General features: G+C 40.6%; 1 protein-coding gene across 1 annotated transcript; it reads right to left on the bottom strand.

Annotated features, from left to right (window-relative positions):
• Positions 1–3,548: 3,548 nt before the first annotated feature.
• On the bottom strand, positions 3,549–13,527 carry Iru (Iruka). The gene is made up of 5 exons (XM_065239305.1): positions 13,009–13,527; positions 12,807–12,941; positions 12,204–12,740; positions 11,998–12,142; positions 3,549–4,348 (listed from the first exon to the last, which is right to left on the bottom strand). Exons 1-5 carry the CDS (start codon positions 13,093–13,095, stop codon positions 3,978–3,980), a joined length of 1,275 nt encoding a protein of 424 aa, XP_065095377.1. The 5' UTR covers positions 13,096–13,527; the 3' UTR covers positions 3,549–3,977.
• Between the last annotated feature and the right edge of the window lie 1,828 nt (positions 13,528–15,355).

Genomic DNA, 15,355 nt, shown 5'->3' with positions numbered 1-15,355 from the left:
CAATTATTTGACAACCGTTATAATATGTTATAACTCGCCAGTCTGGACAGCGTTTTATAAGCATTTGGGGTATGACATTATTGATGCCTAATCTCCCGTGAGCGTGCATAAGCAAATTATGCCACATGGGCCGCATCGCTTGAAAAGCAAAGAAAAGCGAAAATTATCTTGCCCATCATTCCGCATTGACGTTGCTGACAACGCTTCCGCACGCACACACACAAGTACCAGCACAGTAAACATCAGTGACAGCATAAAGGGAGCCAGAAAAAAGTGCATTCGCACAAGTAGCACGCAAAACGGCGTGGTCGATAATCGCGATTGCCGTGATAGTAAGTTGGCTGTGTAAAAAACTGTGTTCTCGGGCGCGAGCAGCTCTGTGCGATCGAAGAAGAACGCACCGGATGGTGGATCAACGATCAAACATCGTTGAAGCTTGCCGACGATAGATTAACCGGTAAGATAATCAAAGAAAGTGAAGGTAGGAAAATTCACACTCTCCTCTCTAAAGTGCGCTCAGGCCAAGGCAACGACGCCAAAACACGATCTCCCGGACAGACGCTATCGGTGAAGAACCACTGCCTGTGGCTAAAAAGGCCTTCAAACAGAAGTAAGTCGCTTTACTCCAACAGTCGCCACATGAAAACTAAGGGAATATGCGCCCCAGGGCCTTTTGTTCTGATTGCTATTCCGCAGGTCGGACTACTCAGCTGCACGAGGGCCAGTGTGTCTGGGCTGTGCGTGATTCTGGCGAGGTCATCGTAGACACGACGGATGAGGGTTGTCCGGACCGGACTCTAAACCACGGAACAACGGGTGGTCATTGTGCTGTGTGTGTGGAGCAAGTCAGACGGACGAGCCGCGGAACATCCGTGCGGTAATCCAGCGGCGGTAAGGGTGCACCCAGCAGCATTGAGTGAGTACTCTTAAGGAAAAGTAAGCGGAAAGAAGAAGAGAAAAGATGTAGGAAAGTGAGAGTTGCAAAGGCCGAAGAAAGATAGGAAATGAGGTTAGGCAGGAGAAAACCATGCCGGCACAATAAAATTAATGTAAACGTCAATGCTAACCCAATTTTGATTTCGTTGGTGCACATTTTCCCAGTGTTTGCGTGTTAGCCCATTCAAAGGTAGTCTGCTCTACCGCTACCTGTAAATTGCAACAGCGTGAACGAAGATACACAATGAAGAGTTACGTCTGCTTGTCTGTGGGATTGCTTTCGTCCCCCTTGAAAAATCCGTGAAGTTTGCTAATCGAGATTTGTTGGTCACCATGAAGATGGAGGAGATCTGAATGAATGTATGCGCCTAAAGTAGAGTTCGGAAGCAGTCATAAAAGAACTTCTAAGCATGCTTGGCATACACAGTTTTGGTCACGAACTGCTCATTTGGTAATAACTTTGCACACAGTTGACGAAACATAGTTCTTTTTGAAGCAGTAGATAGAATAGAGTTTAAGCTTGTTATAGATACGTGAAAAAAGTAGATTTTTAGTATATTTGTTTATTCGTTGTAAAAATGAAGTGAGAAATGCTTGCTGCACATCTCGGACTTTAAGTGTATAAATTCAAATGTTAAGATTTACCTACTCTTTGCATATCTATAGTAAACTATGATCCTAATCTATCAATTACTTTAAAGAAAAACAAATTTCAACAACGGAGTGAAAAGTTATTAACAAATGAGCAGTTGGTGTGTACAACTGTGCTTCTAAGGGTGAGAAAATTGCCAAGCGAAGGACCCCTTCCCGTATCAGTGAGTTAGAAACGGATCATGAACTTGCTGGAAACTTTAAGTGATTAGGCAAGCCTGTTTTGTAGATTTATATCGAGATCAAGGAATCAAAAATATCTCCAAATGACAAAATGACAAGCGATCAACGAACCGAAAAATAACGCTATGTCAGAAGTGGAAAGCAATAATGATATAATCTTCTTCGTTCTTTTTCATGACAAGTAGCCCGTGCGACACAACTCACTCGGGGCGGTAGAAGGAAACGAGCAAATTGTTGGCAAGCTGCTTCACGAAGTAAACCCGAAGATGATACACGTGTGAGAAATTTTTTGTTATGTCTTTTCTCGATTCATATCAAGCTTTGTCCTCATCCGTGTATATTGCAACAAAGCAGGCAAGCAATATATCATTATCCTTCTACCACTCGGATCGAGCTATGTTACAGAGCGAGGGTGATTGTACCATTCCACATTGCACTATAGTGTGCCTTCAACTGACAGTCGGACGGAACGATGCGGCCCCATGTTGCTCGTGCTGATTTTGACATTGCTTTGTCGCTAATTCAGCCAGCGACTGTAGGAAGGGTTGGTGGAAAATGACACACGGCTTGCTTTGGTTCAATTTTACATGATTTTATCCTTTGTTTTTATTGAATTTGCCATTTTTGAATTTGATACAATTTACATAACCATAAAAATATGCTCCTCCACTGCAGCGCGCGCGCGTGTTTGTATGTAACTAGTTTTTTTCTTCTTTGTCATTATCATATCTTCACCTTTCTTCTTTCTTTTTTTATTTTTATTTTGCAACAAATTTTGGTTTTTTTTTAACTCGATCCAAAGTTAGCGTGGAAAATGTTGGTCATTTGACTTGAAAAAATAATACGTTGGAATAAATCATTTTACTTTCGTTAATAATAAAAAAAAAAACAATTGTTGAATGTTCATTACCATGCTTTTGTATGTAAATTCATTTCGCTTTAGTTTTATGGTTTTTGTGTGTGCTGCCCTTTTCAGCATAATTGTCCCATTCGGTAAAGCAGCAAGTTGAGAAAAACGCTATTGAAGATTTTTTTCTCTATGGGTTCTTATGGACTACATAGTTTTGGTATTTTTTTTTCAACAAAGCAGGAAACTTTTCGTGTACATTGTAAAGTAACGGTACTTGGCAATCTGTTCTAATATTTCGCCAAAAATGCTAATGGGACTGTTATGCCGCAGAGGGCAGTGTGTTGGTATTATAATCAATATTTCAGGGAGCACAGACAAGCCTATATGGGTGTTCTTCGAATGTAACAATCAACAAATCCCGTCGGACGACTTTCTTTTTTTAATTCTTTCTGTTCCTGCCAAAGACGTGTTAAAGTAGCAGCAGTTTTCTGCCGGAGTTATGCGGAAAAAATTAGAACAAAAGCTAGTTTATACGAAAAAATAATAATAATCGCTTTCAACTGTATTTTAAAGCTACTTGTAGCATCGCAACATATTATATTACTAAAGGTTTCTGTTTCCCGGTGCCTATTTTAGGTAATGTGATAAACCTTTTTTGTTTGTTTGTTTGGATTTATGTATAAATTATTACCATTGTTGGCTTTCCTTTTACATATTTAGTGTAATTATCGTTTCTTTCAAGTAGTAGCTGTATTTTTTGCCGGGTTTGCTCATTTTTTTTTTCTTTTGTTGTTTTTAGAGTTTCGAAATTATCAGTGTCTTACGATTAGTCAGTTATTTTAGTTTTCACATCGTATTGTATTAAACTACTATAGCACAGTTTAGTTATATTCTTTTGCAAAGAGTGCTGTTGTACCCTTTGGATAAGATGTCACAGAGAATGGTTTTACCAGGCGATACAGTTCTTGAAATACCAAAATGAGATCGGTTTAAAATAACTGGAAGAGGTGCGTTTTGCAGCTATTTTTTTTTCAAACGAAACTCCACGATAACCAATCTGGTATGAAACACTATTTATTCTTGAATGAATGGCATGTGCAATCTTTCCCTAGAACAAGGTATTAAAAACAGAAGTTCTTAAAAAAAAATACATTGCCATTATTAGTTAACTAGTTATGGTGTTTGGATATTTTTGTATACAAAACGGGGGTGGAGGATTCTGAAAAATCTACAAATTACCACCGTGCTCCCTTGGGGCACCTGAAGCTGTGTGAACGGTCCGAAACGAAACGAAAAACGATAAATCAAAACAGTTTTTGGTAAAAAGCATTCCTCGCAACCACCATAGCTTCTGCCATTAATCAAAATCATAATCAATATTACCATCGTCGTCACGGTACCTGCTGTTTGCGCCGGAATTGCCCGAACTACTACTTCCGGTACCGGCCGCTGACGTTGAAGCCGCATTGTTGGCCGCGGAGGTGGATGCTGGGGACGCAGAGCTGGCATTGCTTACGCGCGTCGTGTTCAAACTTGTAGATCTAGGATTTCCTAAATTGACGCTAACACTGCCACCACCTGCACCTGCACTGTTGCCACCGCTTGCGTTGAAGGAAAATATCGGCTGGCCAAGATCGACCAGTAGACTAGAGGATGGACCTCCCTCGTCGACGGAGGAAGATGAAGAATGGCTAGCGCCACCGGGGAACGCATCCGAATGCAGTGATCCTGCAAAAATTAATCAATTAATCATTTAGTCAAGCTTCTGCGTTCATTTTATAGCTGATGCAACTGCTGTTCTTTGTGGCGACATCTATTGGAAAATATCCATTACTGTTTTTCGTGAGCTGTTCAACACACGGCAGTGCAGTCAACAAACCTAGAACTCCCTTTCACAGACTACAAAATAGAGTACCGACGCTACAAAACATGTCTGGTACCTCTACTTATGCACTTTTAATTGTCCCGCTTCTAAGAATTTCTTTTTGCTCTCCTGCTGGACATGGGAGTAGACGTTACCAAAGTGAAGGATTATTATAATATTTTCAAATATTATAATCTTCCGTAGCGGAAAATATCACCTATATGCCAAAACAATCTGAGCGGAAAGGATTAATAGAACTCCCTTGATTAAATCGTCCGTTTCTCTCAGATTAAGCAATTCTGATATGTAAATATCAGATTTGTTCTGTTAACAGAGCAGGGCTTATTAGAAACTTCTCACCAACAACGCAGTAATATTCGAATTAATTGCTATGCCATTCAAACACATTTTGCAAGTTATTTTTCATTTTCCTTTATTAGTTTTCACTTGATTTTGATCAAGTAGATTTACTTTATTGGTTAGAAGTTTCGAAGCTGAAGAAGAACATGATGCGGCTTCAAACAAAGTTCTTCAGTTTTGAAAGATCGTAATATTCTGCTGAACAAAGATAAATGCATGTTTAAAGTACGGCAAATAGTGTTTTAAGGTCATATTATTTCCTCTAACGGAATACGCCCAACGGAGGAAAAGGTGCAAACTCTGCAGAAATTTCGTGAACCTCGTTCTTCTGACGAAGTAAGAAGTTTTTTAGGTCTCGTCACGTACGTTGGAAAGTTTATCCCAGATTTAGCAACCATTACTGCACCATTAAAATGGGAACTGATATGCAGTGCCAATAGGTTCGCATGGACGAAGGAACACCAACGGAGTTTTGAAAAGCTGAAACAAATGATATCCAACGCCGATAATCTCGCTTTCTTTGATAATGCTTTGCGTACTAGGGTGGTAGCAGACGCCTCACCTGTTGCATTAGACACTGTCTTGGTTCAATTTAAAGACATAACCGACAATGATCCTCGTATAATATGCTATGCCAGTAAGAGCCTAACTAGTACCGAAAAGCGCTACTGCCAAACGGAAAAAGAGGCACTTGCTTTGGTATGGGCAGTTGAGAAATTTTCATTATACTTGTTGCGTGCACCCTTCGTGCGACGCTACACCTACTAATATACCTCATGGATGCAGCAGCGCCGCGTGGGAGCTGACAGAGGCATAATGGCCATACGGAGCTGTCAATGCGGCGGTGAAAGAAAAAAGTGCAGATCATTGTGGAAAGAAAGCTGACAATAGTGTAACACGCGTCTTTAAAAACTACAATTTACTGTTTAACTTACCTAAAATAGCACATACAATTACCTTAAAACTACTTAAACTAGTGACTTAGCGTACGGTAGGCAGTTTACTTACACAATAATGAAATAATGAAAATAACTAACATTGATACGAAACATTGCTATACGTAGGAGGATTTAATGATTATACGTACAACTGCACATTGAGTCCGCTCTATAATTCGGCAATCATCGAGGAAGTTGAGGTAAAAATAATTGAATTAACCTAGTTTAAACCTAATTTTCCTAATTCACTAAAAATATACAGAAAGATACGTCTCTGAATACCGTTACGAAGATCCGGCTTACAAATCGGAAACCCTCACAAACGTAAGAAACATTATATTTCTAAATTATTGTTCCTCACAATTTTGTATACTTATAGGGAAATTTTAACCGTTTCACCCAATTATACGAGTTAAAATTACGGAAAAGTGTTTCCCTTTTGTTGCATACGCAACAATACTTGATTGGTCGTAAATTTGAATTAGAGACAGACCATAAGCCACTTCAAGCTGAACATTGTATTAGCATAGAAGTAACACTAAGACCAGTAGGTCCCGAAGAAACGTGCTCAACTTTTTGGCTCAGCTCTGGTACTATCTTCGGTCCCAAGCTAATCGATTCACCCCTCGAAACATAGGAAAATCCAATAACCCCTCATTTTATCTGTCAAACTTTCATAGCGAATCAAAACAAACATTGCGTAGTACTAGAATGTCGACTAGAATGGGGTACGTTAATCGTTTGCTTGGGACCAATAGGCTAGTCAAGTAGTGAGCCAATTAAAAATCGTTAGGTTCGTATTGATTGTTGGTATTAGGTCCTAAGTAACATTGATCGATTCTCTTTTTCGACTTTCTCTTTCGTTAATAACTTGAGCACATAACCGTTTCTTGTTGTGTTTACCCTATTAGATGCTAGTTGAAAGCTTCTTTTATCGATCTGTGTGCTGAAAATACATGTGAATGTCTTTTCATGGCCGTGGGGATACAAAGAGAAAGTCGACGAAGAGAATCTGACAATGTTACTTAGGACCTAATGCAATGTTCAGTGATTCTATAACATTCCCTAGAATTCCATTCCCCAGAATGCACCATTCCCCAGAAAAGATGATGAAATTAGTAATTTTCACTTTTCTTTTTTTTACTATTGATAATACACTATGTTTACTTTTATGGAACTATGTATTTATCAATTCCAATCCATTTTTTAGCTCTTTATAACATGACAACCTTCAAGTTTTCGAGCACTTCGTTCATCATTTAATAAGTCAAATGTTCTATTATGCAATCCAATTCAAGCCGGAGATGAACCAGCCTGCGGCTGAAAATCTCCTAAATAGAGCTTGCTTGAGCTTGATTGACCGCCCACGGTTGCTACTCTGTTACTGCCAGATCAGCTGTAATTACACAGAGAACCAATAGACGATGCTTGGGACTAGCAATCATCCTCAATGTGTAAAAACTAGTGATCTTAAATTAGGCAATACCAGCGCCGGCCGCGCCCGAACACAGGTCAAGAAAGGAATGGGAAGGATTGTGTTGACATGACACTCGCTTTGATGGAAGCCGAGAACACCTCTGCACTTCCACGAGGAATCACTGGGATGTTGGATAAGAGGGTTGGTTTTGCAGCAGGGTTCGTTTTGGTAAACGATAAGCTGAACTGATGTCCTAACGATCATATAACGCGAAGGAGCTTGGGACTAAACCCACGGTCTTCTGCTCAGTAAGCAAAAACGTTTGCCACTAGGCAGACGAGCACCTTTTTAATCACCAAGTTGCTGTTATTACCATGTAGTCATATTAACAAATAAAACGATTGACGAATCTTGAATGTGGATGGGCTTGAGATTAGACTCATGATGTTTTGCTCAGTAAGCAAAAACGGTTGCTCTAAGGCCACCGAGCCCCTCATATCACATAATACCGTTGCTCAAATTTGTGTATCCATTCAAACCCGGAACCAACGACAACAACGAGTTTCGCAAAATACACGATACACAAGCGATTTTACCATAAATCTCTTTGATATGTAAGCAGGCCACTGTAACCGACGATCTTTCAAATCCGAAAACTAAAAACTACGAAAAAGTACTTAGGCCTTCATTAAGTTCCACTTTCACGCGACGTTCAATGACAGGTCCTATCCAGGATTACATCTGAAAAATCCAAATCTGGCCAACGCCCACCTAAACCTGTTCTAATCCACCTGAAATGACTAACGAATAGAAGACTTTGACTACCCAGCCATGCAATAGTCTCATTCCGTGCCTTATAGCAACTTGATGATTCTATTGCGCTCATCTTTTGGCACCACCCAGGGGAGACTTGGTCCTGTACCCAATGCTCAACTTATCTCCATTCCACTCAGCTACTCGCAATTTTTTGTGATATAGTGGGCGGAATATTATTATATGAGACAATTCAATGCAGACGTCTTTCCAAATTTGGCAGATCGACAGGTAATCGGTGAGTTACCACGATAGTTGCTATTCAACAACTCGACAACGTCCCATCGTCAACGCCTGCTATGAGAATTTCCCATTGCAGACGCCAACGAAATGACGTCATCGAGCTATCGATCAACTACCCTGGTTATCGCCTGGTACCTTATAGCACGATGCTAGGAGGCGAACCGGAAGAATCGATGAGCTACCTCTCCCCCCTGAAAATCTCCTAAATAGAGATAATAATAATAATAATCCAATTCAACCAGTCGGAAACTGTTAAACCTTATCGAAGAATTGTTCGACCTGAGTTGAAGAATTTCTCGTGATGGATTAAAAAACCTACATGGAACGTTGAACTACCGATTACAAATTTATAACATTATTCCACTCGTTATTATGCCGAATGGTCATTACCCCGAATCCCTTGAGAAAAGAAGGGAATATTCCCTTCTTTATCGTTTATCCAAAGAATTAATTATTTCCTTTTCTTAAGAAGGGAAAACCCATTGATCCATTAACTGCCGTTATACGCATAAGAGTCCCATGGTGCATAAGGATTGCATAGAACATCGGACAGTTATGCGTATAACGGCAGTTAAGGTCTCCCAAAACCCCTTGACCCATTAAGAAGTTTTTTTCTTCTTTTTATATAGGGGAATTTACGTATTCTCGTCAATCTAAGCAGCGTCCGAACTTCTATTAGCGATTTCTCAGCGTCACACACATACATGACGGGTTTGTTTGTTGACATTCATCTGCTGCTTGCTGTTCTACCAATTCCAATAGACAGAATTGATCAAAATGGGTTGAACATGTTTTTACAACGCTCCAAACTTCTCAGGTGAGTGTGACTATTGTCGGCAGTTTCTTTTTCTTCGGCACCCTTTCCATTTGAACTGCGTGTTAACCAGCTGTTCTATTATCGGCGATTCGAAATCAGCCGTATTTTGTAGCGTATATATTTCATTTATAGAAAAATCTGGCATAACAGGATTGCACAGTAGTAAAAGTGCAATCAGATTGAAGCTGAAAAGGTAAGGTAAAGGTTTGATGGGAAAATACAGTGAAATTAACGCTTCAATTTCGGTTGCCGAAAACAGTCAATGGGTGCCGAAGCCATAATTTACCCTACACGAAAGAAGATTCCAGGAGTGACTATAATAAACAAAAATAGTAAATCTAATAGATGTCATACTTTTCTGGGGAATGGTGCATTCTGGGGAATGTTATAGAACCTGTTGAGCTTAACTTGAAGTTATTTTTTTCTCCATCTTCCACACCCTGCACTCGCATTGAACATTGGGTCTTGAGACTACAATCCTTTAAGTTCAAGTATTGGCATGGAAGCGGAAATATCGCAGACTCTTTATCTCGATTGGTTCATTTTGATGGTGGTGCTGAAGACGTCGAGAAAGATAATAAATTTATGATTTTGGTAATCCAGGAATCTGTTGCAGTTGATGTTGATTAAATTGAAGAAGCAACCCGCGATGATCCAGAGATAACAGCCGTAAGAGAATGTCTTCTGTCTGCCAGTTGGAGTAACCTATTAGCAAACCATGGGGACACCATGATCAGAGGAAATAAACTTGTTGTTCCTAAGCAACTACGGCAACGCATGTTACAGCTTGCTCACGAAGGGCATCCGGGTGAATCGGTCATGAAAAGACGATTGTGAGATCGTGCATGGTGGCATTCAATGGATCGAGAGACGAGAATGTTGTGCAGTATGTGAAGGATGTCAGCTAGTTGGACTTCCGAGCCGACCAGTCCCAATGAGTCGCAGGCAATTGCCAACAAAGCCGTGGGGTGATATTGCCATTGACTTCATGGGCCCTCTTCCTTCTGGCGAATACTTATTGGTAGTTATTGACTACTTCAGTAGGTACAAAGAGATGAAACTGTTGAAGGATCGGTGGAAATCTTTTGAGATGGTTTCGATCATACCTCACGGAGCGCCAATTGACAGTAACTTTGGGTACTTGTCGCTCAGCAAGCTTCGGCGCAAAGTCCGGTATACCTCAAGGTAGCCATCTGGGACCATTGGTATTTCTCCTCTACTTCGACGACGTTCACCATGTTAACACAGAGCCACGATTATCGTTTGCAGACGATCTGAAAGTTTTTCTGCGCATCCGCTCACTCGACGACTGCCGTTCTCTCCAAAATCAGATTGACATCTTTGCTGACTGGTGTAGTCTAATCCGACTGGTGGTCAACCCAGCTAAGTGTACAGTTATTACTTTCTCACGCAAGAACATTGATGAATCTGGTTCTTTAGTGATGTGATGTGATGTGATGTGAATGGAACCCACCATCAGCGCAAGGATTTCCAATGTCTGCGGATACTTTACCGGTTGTAAAGTTCTGCCTGATGGTTTGTTGCAGCAGGGTGAATCAGCTTCATTGAAGACCTTTGGAAGACAGAACGACCAGATGGCCATCTGTAATCACGTGACAAGGGACTGGCAAATCCACGAACCCTCGTCCAGTCAACAAATCTTTTGATTCCCTTAGGCTGACCCCCCCAACGTAATTTAATATAATATAATGATATATAAGAATTACAGTAATGTTTCACCACATGTTCAAAAATGTTCAGACATTTGGCGTTAAATGAAGATTTCAAATACACAAAAAAATGGTATGTGTGGAGAAAACTCCATTAAGAATTTGCCAAATTTAAGAGAATGTAAATTTAGTTTAAATAGATAAAATCAGATACGATCTCACCAAGTTAGTCCAGATGAATCCACAGGTAGCATCCGTGCTATTGTTGCATTGTTGTTTCAATCAAAGACGGTTCGCTTGATGGGGATCGACATAAACTAGTCCCGTCCTATGTAGAACTAATCGTCGAAAATGTTAACCGGATTAATAACCAAATAAGCATAAAAAACTCCGAGAAAAAAAAACGAACGTCATGTTCGTTCACACGCGCAGCCAACTCTGATTATGAGCACCATACAACAAATGATGAATCTGGTTCTTTAGTAACCAGAAACTATGAAGCTTTAGAAGAAGATTTTGCATGATTTACAGCTGAGGAGTGTGAAGTTCCCATGCCTGGTGTTGAGATTTGAGTCATTAAAAAATGGACTCAACGTCTTTGAGAAGTGAAGAGATTTTGTTAGTTTAATTGATTGTAATTCGCCTTGTACCAGTCCCGAAATGACGGTTCTTCACACATATTTTGACAGTTTCATATGGGGTTTGCCGTTGGAGTGAGAGAATAAGAAAAATTCCGCCATGTTTCACACATAGACTGACAGTTACAAATGAGATTTCTAGATAGGAGTAAAGAGTTACAGAACTCTCGTCAACGCCAATATATCCTAGAAAAAGGGAGATGTGCTATTTATAGCAGTAAGTTAGTAGTAGGCTACGACTTTAGATACGTAAGCTCGAGTAGAATAAATTGTGCATCTGGAAAAGATGCTTATATCAAATAACAGACTAGAGTGGTAATTTTTATACGATAGATGAAAGTATAGAGTTGATAGTTCCATTAGAGTACGGCAGTGTGAAATTGTTTATATAGAGAGTAGAAAGCGAGTAAGGACAACTTTTATGAATTAAGGTACACATCGATTTGATCATCTCTCTTTACCAAATTCCCCCGTTGGAGAGGGATGGTGAGGGGTATTCCTTGACCTCAATTTAATATATTCAAATTTTTAAAAATTACTTGTCGCTTGATACAAGAATTTCAAAATTCCCCATGGTTTGTAAGGTAGTAGACACCCTGAATAAGCAATATACTCACGTAACGTGTTGGCAACGGCATTCGCTGCAGCTGCTAGGCCTCGCTGTTCATCCGGTTGCTGTTCCGGTGCCAGACTTTTTCGGCAAATTGGGCACGTGCCATGCAACTCCAACCAAGGAATGATACATGATTCATGATAGACGTGCTGCGAGATACAATCAGAAATTATCGAAATAACCTTTCCACCGGATGAACTCTATACTCACAGCACAGGTCAGCTTCCGGACGACTTCATTGATCTGAAAATCTTCCCAACAGACCGAACACTGTAGCTTCATTTCCACCTGCTCGGCACTGATCGTAACCTTTGGAATCTCAGCAATCTTTTCCTTCTCCAGCGGGGGTGGCCCCGTGTTGTCCATCTGATTGAGCAACTGTGTCACGATCGTGTCCAGTCCTTCCCGACCCCAGGCATAATCTCCGGGATTCCCCATGAAGAACATCGGTGTCCCACCGACTCCTCCATTGGCACCGTCTGCTACCGAAATCAAAATCTCCCGCAGGATATTGTCCAGATTGTTGATATTCTGCATACCACGGCGCCTGTTCCGGTGCCGTCCAAGGCTTCTAATCGAGCCTGATCCTCCACCACCGGATGCACCTACGGCACCCGGTGCCTCACCGCCATCATCACCGAGCGCACCTACCCCATCGGAATCGGGACCACGGGGTCCACTCGAGGTTGATAGCAACAACGGGGACAAGATGCTGTTGCTGAAAATTTCGCTGGCCAGTCTTATTGCCTGAAACATCCCAATATTGATTACCATTTATAATGAACCAAATTATTAGTCACACCCAGATCTCACCTGTGGATTGATGAAATCGTTCGTCTGCATATCGCCATCTGAGCCAGCTGGCGGGGGAGACGGTGGATTGTTACTTCGATCAGCAGCTGGCAGCTCCTCAATGAAACCTTGCGAGCAGTGTGGACAGGTGAAATCCTACAAAAAAAAGGAGCAATCAAGTTCCGTGCCATCAATCGTTCGGAGGGATGTAAATCCAACTTACCGATGATACCCGATCAATTTCCACCGAGCACGAATGACAGTAGAACCGGCAGGGAGGATTTAACGAGTTTTCGACCAGCCCTTCCATCGTCGCCCCGACCTTTCGTAGTCAGATATCGGATGATCTAAAAACAAAACCGCACACACGAATCGAAACACTCACTAGCACTTCTAGATGTAGGTGGAACAACAATAATCAACTAAAAAGAACACCAAATTGATCCACTCTTCGTTTTATTTGACAGGATTTTTTCTTCAATCCGGCTGCCGCAACAGAGGATCAATTCCTCCCGGTTTGTCTTTTCTGCCAACAATGGATATCGTATCGGTGGGTACGGGAGGGTCGCCGAGCGTAACTAGCGTTCCATGCTGCCGTGGATGTTGTGGCGCACAAAAACCCGGTCGCGAATCTGCAGATATCTTTCGAACCAGATCAAGCTTCTGCGGTGGAGTAAATTTTTTGGATGTCTTCTTCCGAGACCGAGACGAAGGCAAGAAAAAAAAAACTTTAGTAAAATCCGTGCACGAACGGATGATGACAGAAGCTCGCAGTGTCAGAGACGAAAAATAATAAACTAGCATAGAAGCCGAGCACAAGTGGGAGCAGCTGGAATTGATCCGCGCGTCGGAGGTTTGTCGATATTTTTTATCGATATTTCAGGACTATTTTAGAACGGAGTCAACAAAAAATCCAACGATCAGGACCAACTCGAAGGTTTACGTCCCTTAATCCGATTCGTTTGAAAGATAAAGTATTAGGATTAACACAATAAATTATAAAGTATTAAAACAAGTGTAATGACTGTCCAAATTTATTAATACCAATGGAAAAGTTTGATTAATTCCTTGCAATAATCACTAATAATTGTAGACATCCTCAACAAAGGCACCTTAAACATCAAAATAATGGGTCTGAGGGAAAGCAGCAATATTGATATAGGCTTGATATTGATCAGTTTCTTACTTGATAACCATTTTAAAGCTTATTTCGAACTTCACAAAATGTTGGCTCAATCAAGCAATTGCAATCAAATAATGAGAAAGTCACGAACGAGTTCTCATTTTTGCTCTGGAAAAAAGGGCCAATTTTTGAGCGGTGTTGAGAGGATGAAAATAAACAGGTGGCAACTAACGATTTTAAATTGGCTCGCTACTTGACTAGCCTATTGGTCCCAAGCAAATCGATTAACGTACCCAATTCTAGTCCAAAATTCTAGTACTACACTATGTTTGTTTTGATTCGCTATGAAAGTGTGACAGATAAAATGAGGGGTTCGCGGATTTTCCTATGCTTTGAGGGGTGCATCGATTAGCTTGGGACCGAAGATAGTACCAGAACTGAGCCAAAAAGTTGAGCACGTTTCTTCGGGACCTTCTAGCCTAGTTACCTCTATGCTCTAAGACCAGAAGGTCCCGAAGAAACGAGCTCAACTTTTTGGCTCAGCTCTGGTACTATCTTCGGTCCCAAGCTAATCGATGCACCCCTCGAAACATAGGAAAATCCACGAACCCCTCATTTTATCTGTCATACTTTCATAGATAATCAAAACAAACATAGTGTAGTACTAGAATTTCAACTAGAATGGGGTACGTTAATCGATTTACTTGGGACCAATAGGCTAGTCAAGTAGTGAGCCAATTTCAAATCGATAGTTTCGTATTCATTGTTGCTATAACCCTAATAAAAATGTTATGGTTAATTTGCTTAACGACGTGTTCGAGGTATCATCCAAACCATTTGTGGAATAATTCAATCAATTGGGTTATCGTTCGTTTATGGTAATTTTTGATTAGGGAAGTGTCATGACACGACATGTCAAAATTGAAACAGCTGATTATCTGTCAACAAGCCGTTATTCCAATCGAGTAGAAGACTTTTCAAATGGCTGATGTGACTTCATTCTTCTTATAGGCAATCATAAACGATATGTGTGACCATTTAAACATTCCATTTGACACATGATCCTTATCAACTTATTTGCAAGGCGTCTGTTTATTACTTGACATTTTATTAATAATCAGCAATAGAAATATGCCTTTATGTATAAGGGATTTCTATACGTGTGTATTATGAGGTGGGTAGTGAACTACTTCGGCCTAAGCGCCCATTTTGGGACTATCAAGCAGAAAACATCAAATAAATCAATGATTTCGGCGTTAACAGGCAAATTATGTGTTTGGTACGATACTTAAGTTCAAATGCTACCGAACGAAGTCAATAAGAACGCGTGATATGAATGTTTGCACCCAGGGTTCCTTCCATTCATTTCGGCTAAAAAAATGTTTTATTAAATTATGGAATAATAAGATATTATAATAATAATTGGTTTACGTAAGCAACAAAACAA

Source organism: Ochlerotatus camptorhynchus, unplaced genomic scaffold (assembly GCF_037179485.1).
Source record: "Ochlerotatus camptorhynchus isolate MF236.1 unplaced genomic scaffold, CSIRO-AGI_Acam_v1.1 ptg000055l, whole genome shotgun sequence".
NCBI lineage: Eukaryota > Metazoa > Arthropoda > Insecta > Diptera > Culicidae > Ochlerotatus > Ochlerotatus camptorhynchus.
Note: the sequence above shows the minus strand (reverse complement) of the source record. Positions and strands in the feature narration are given on the sequence as shown.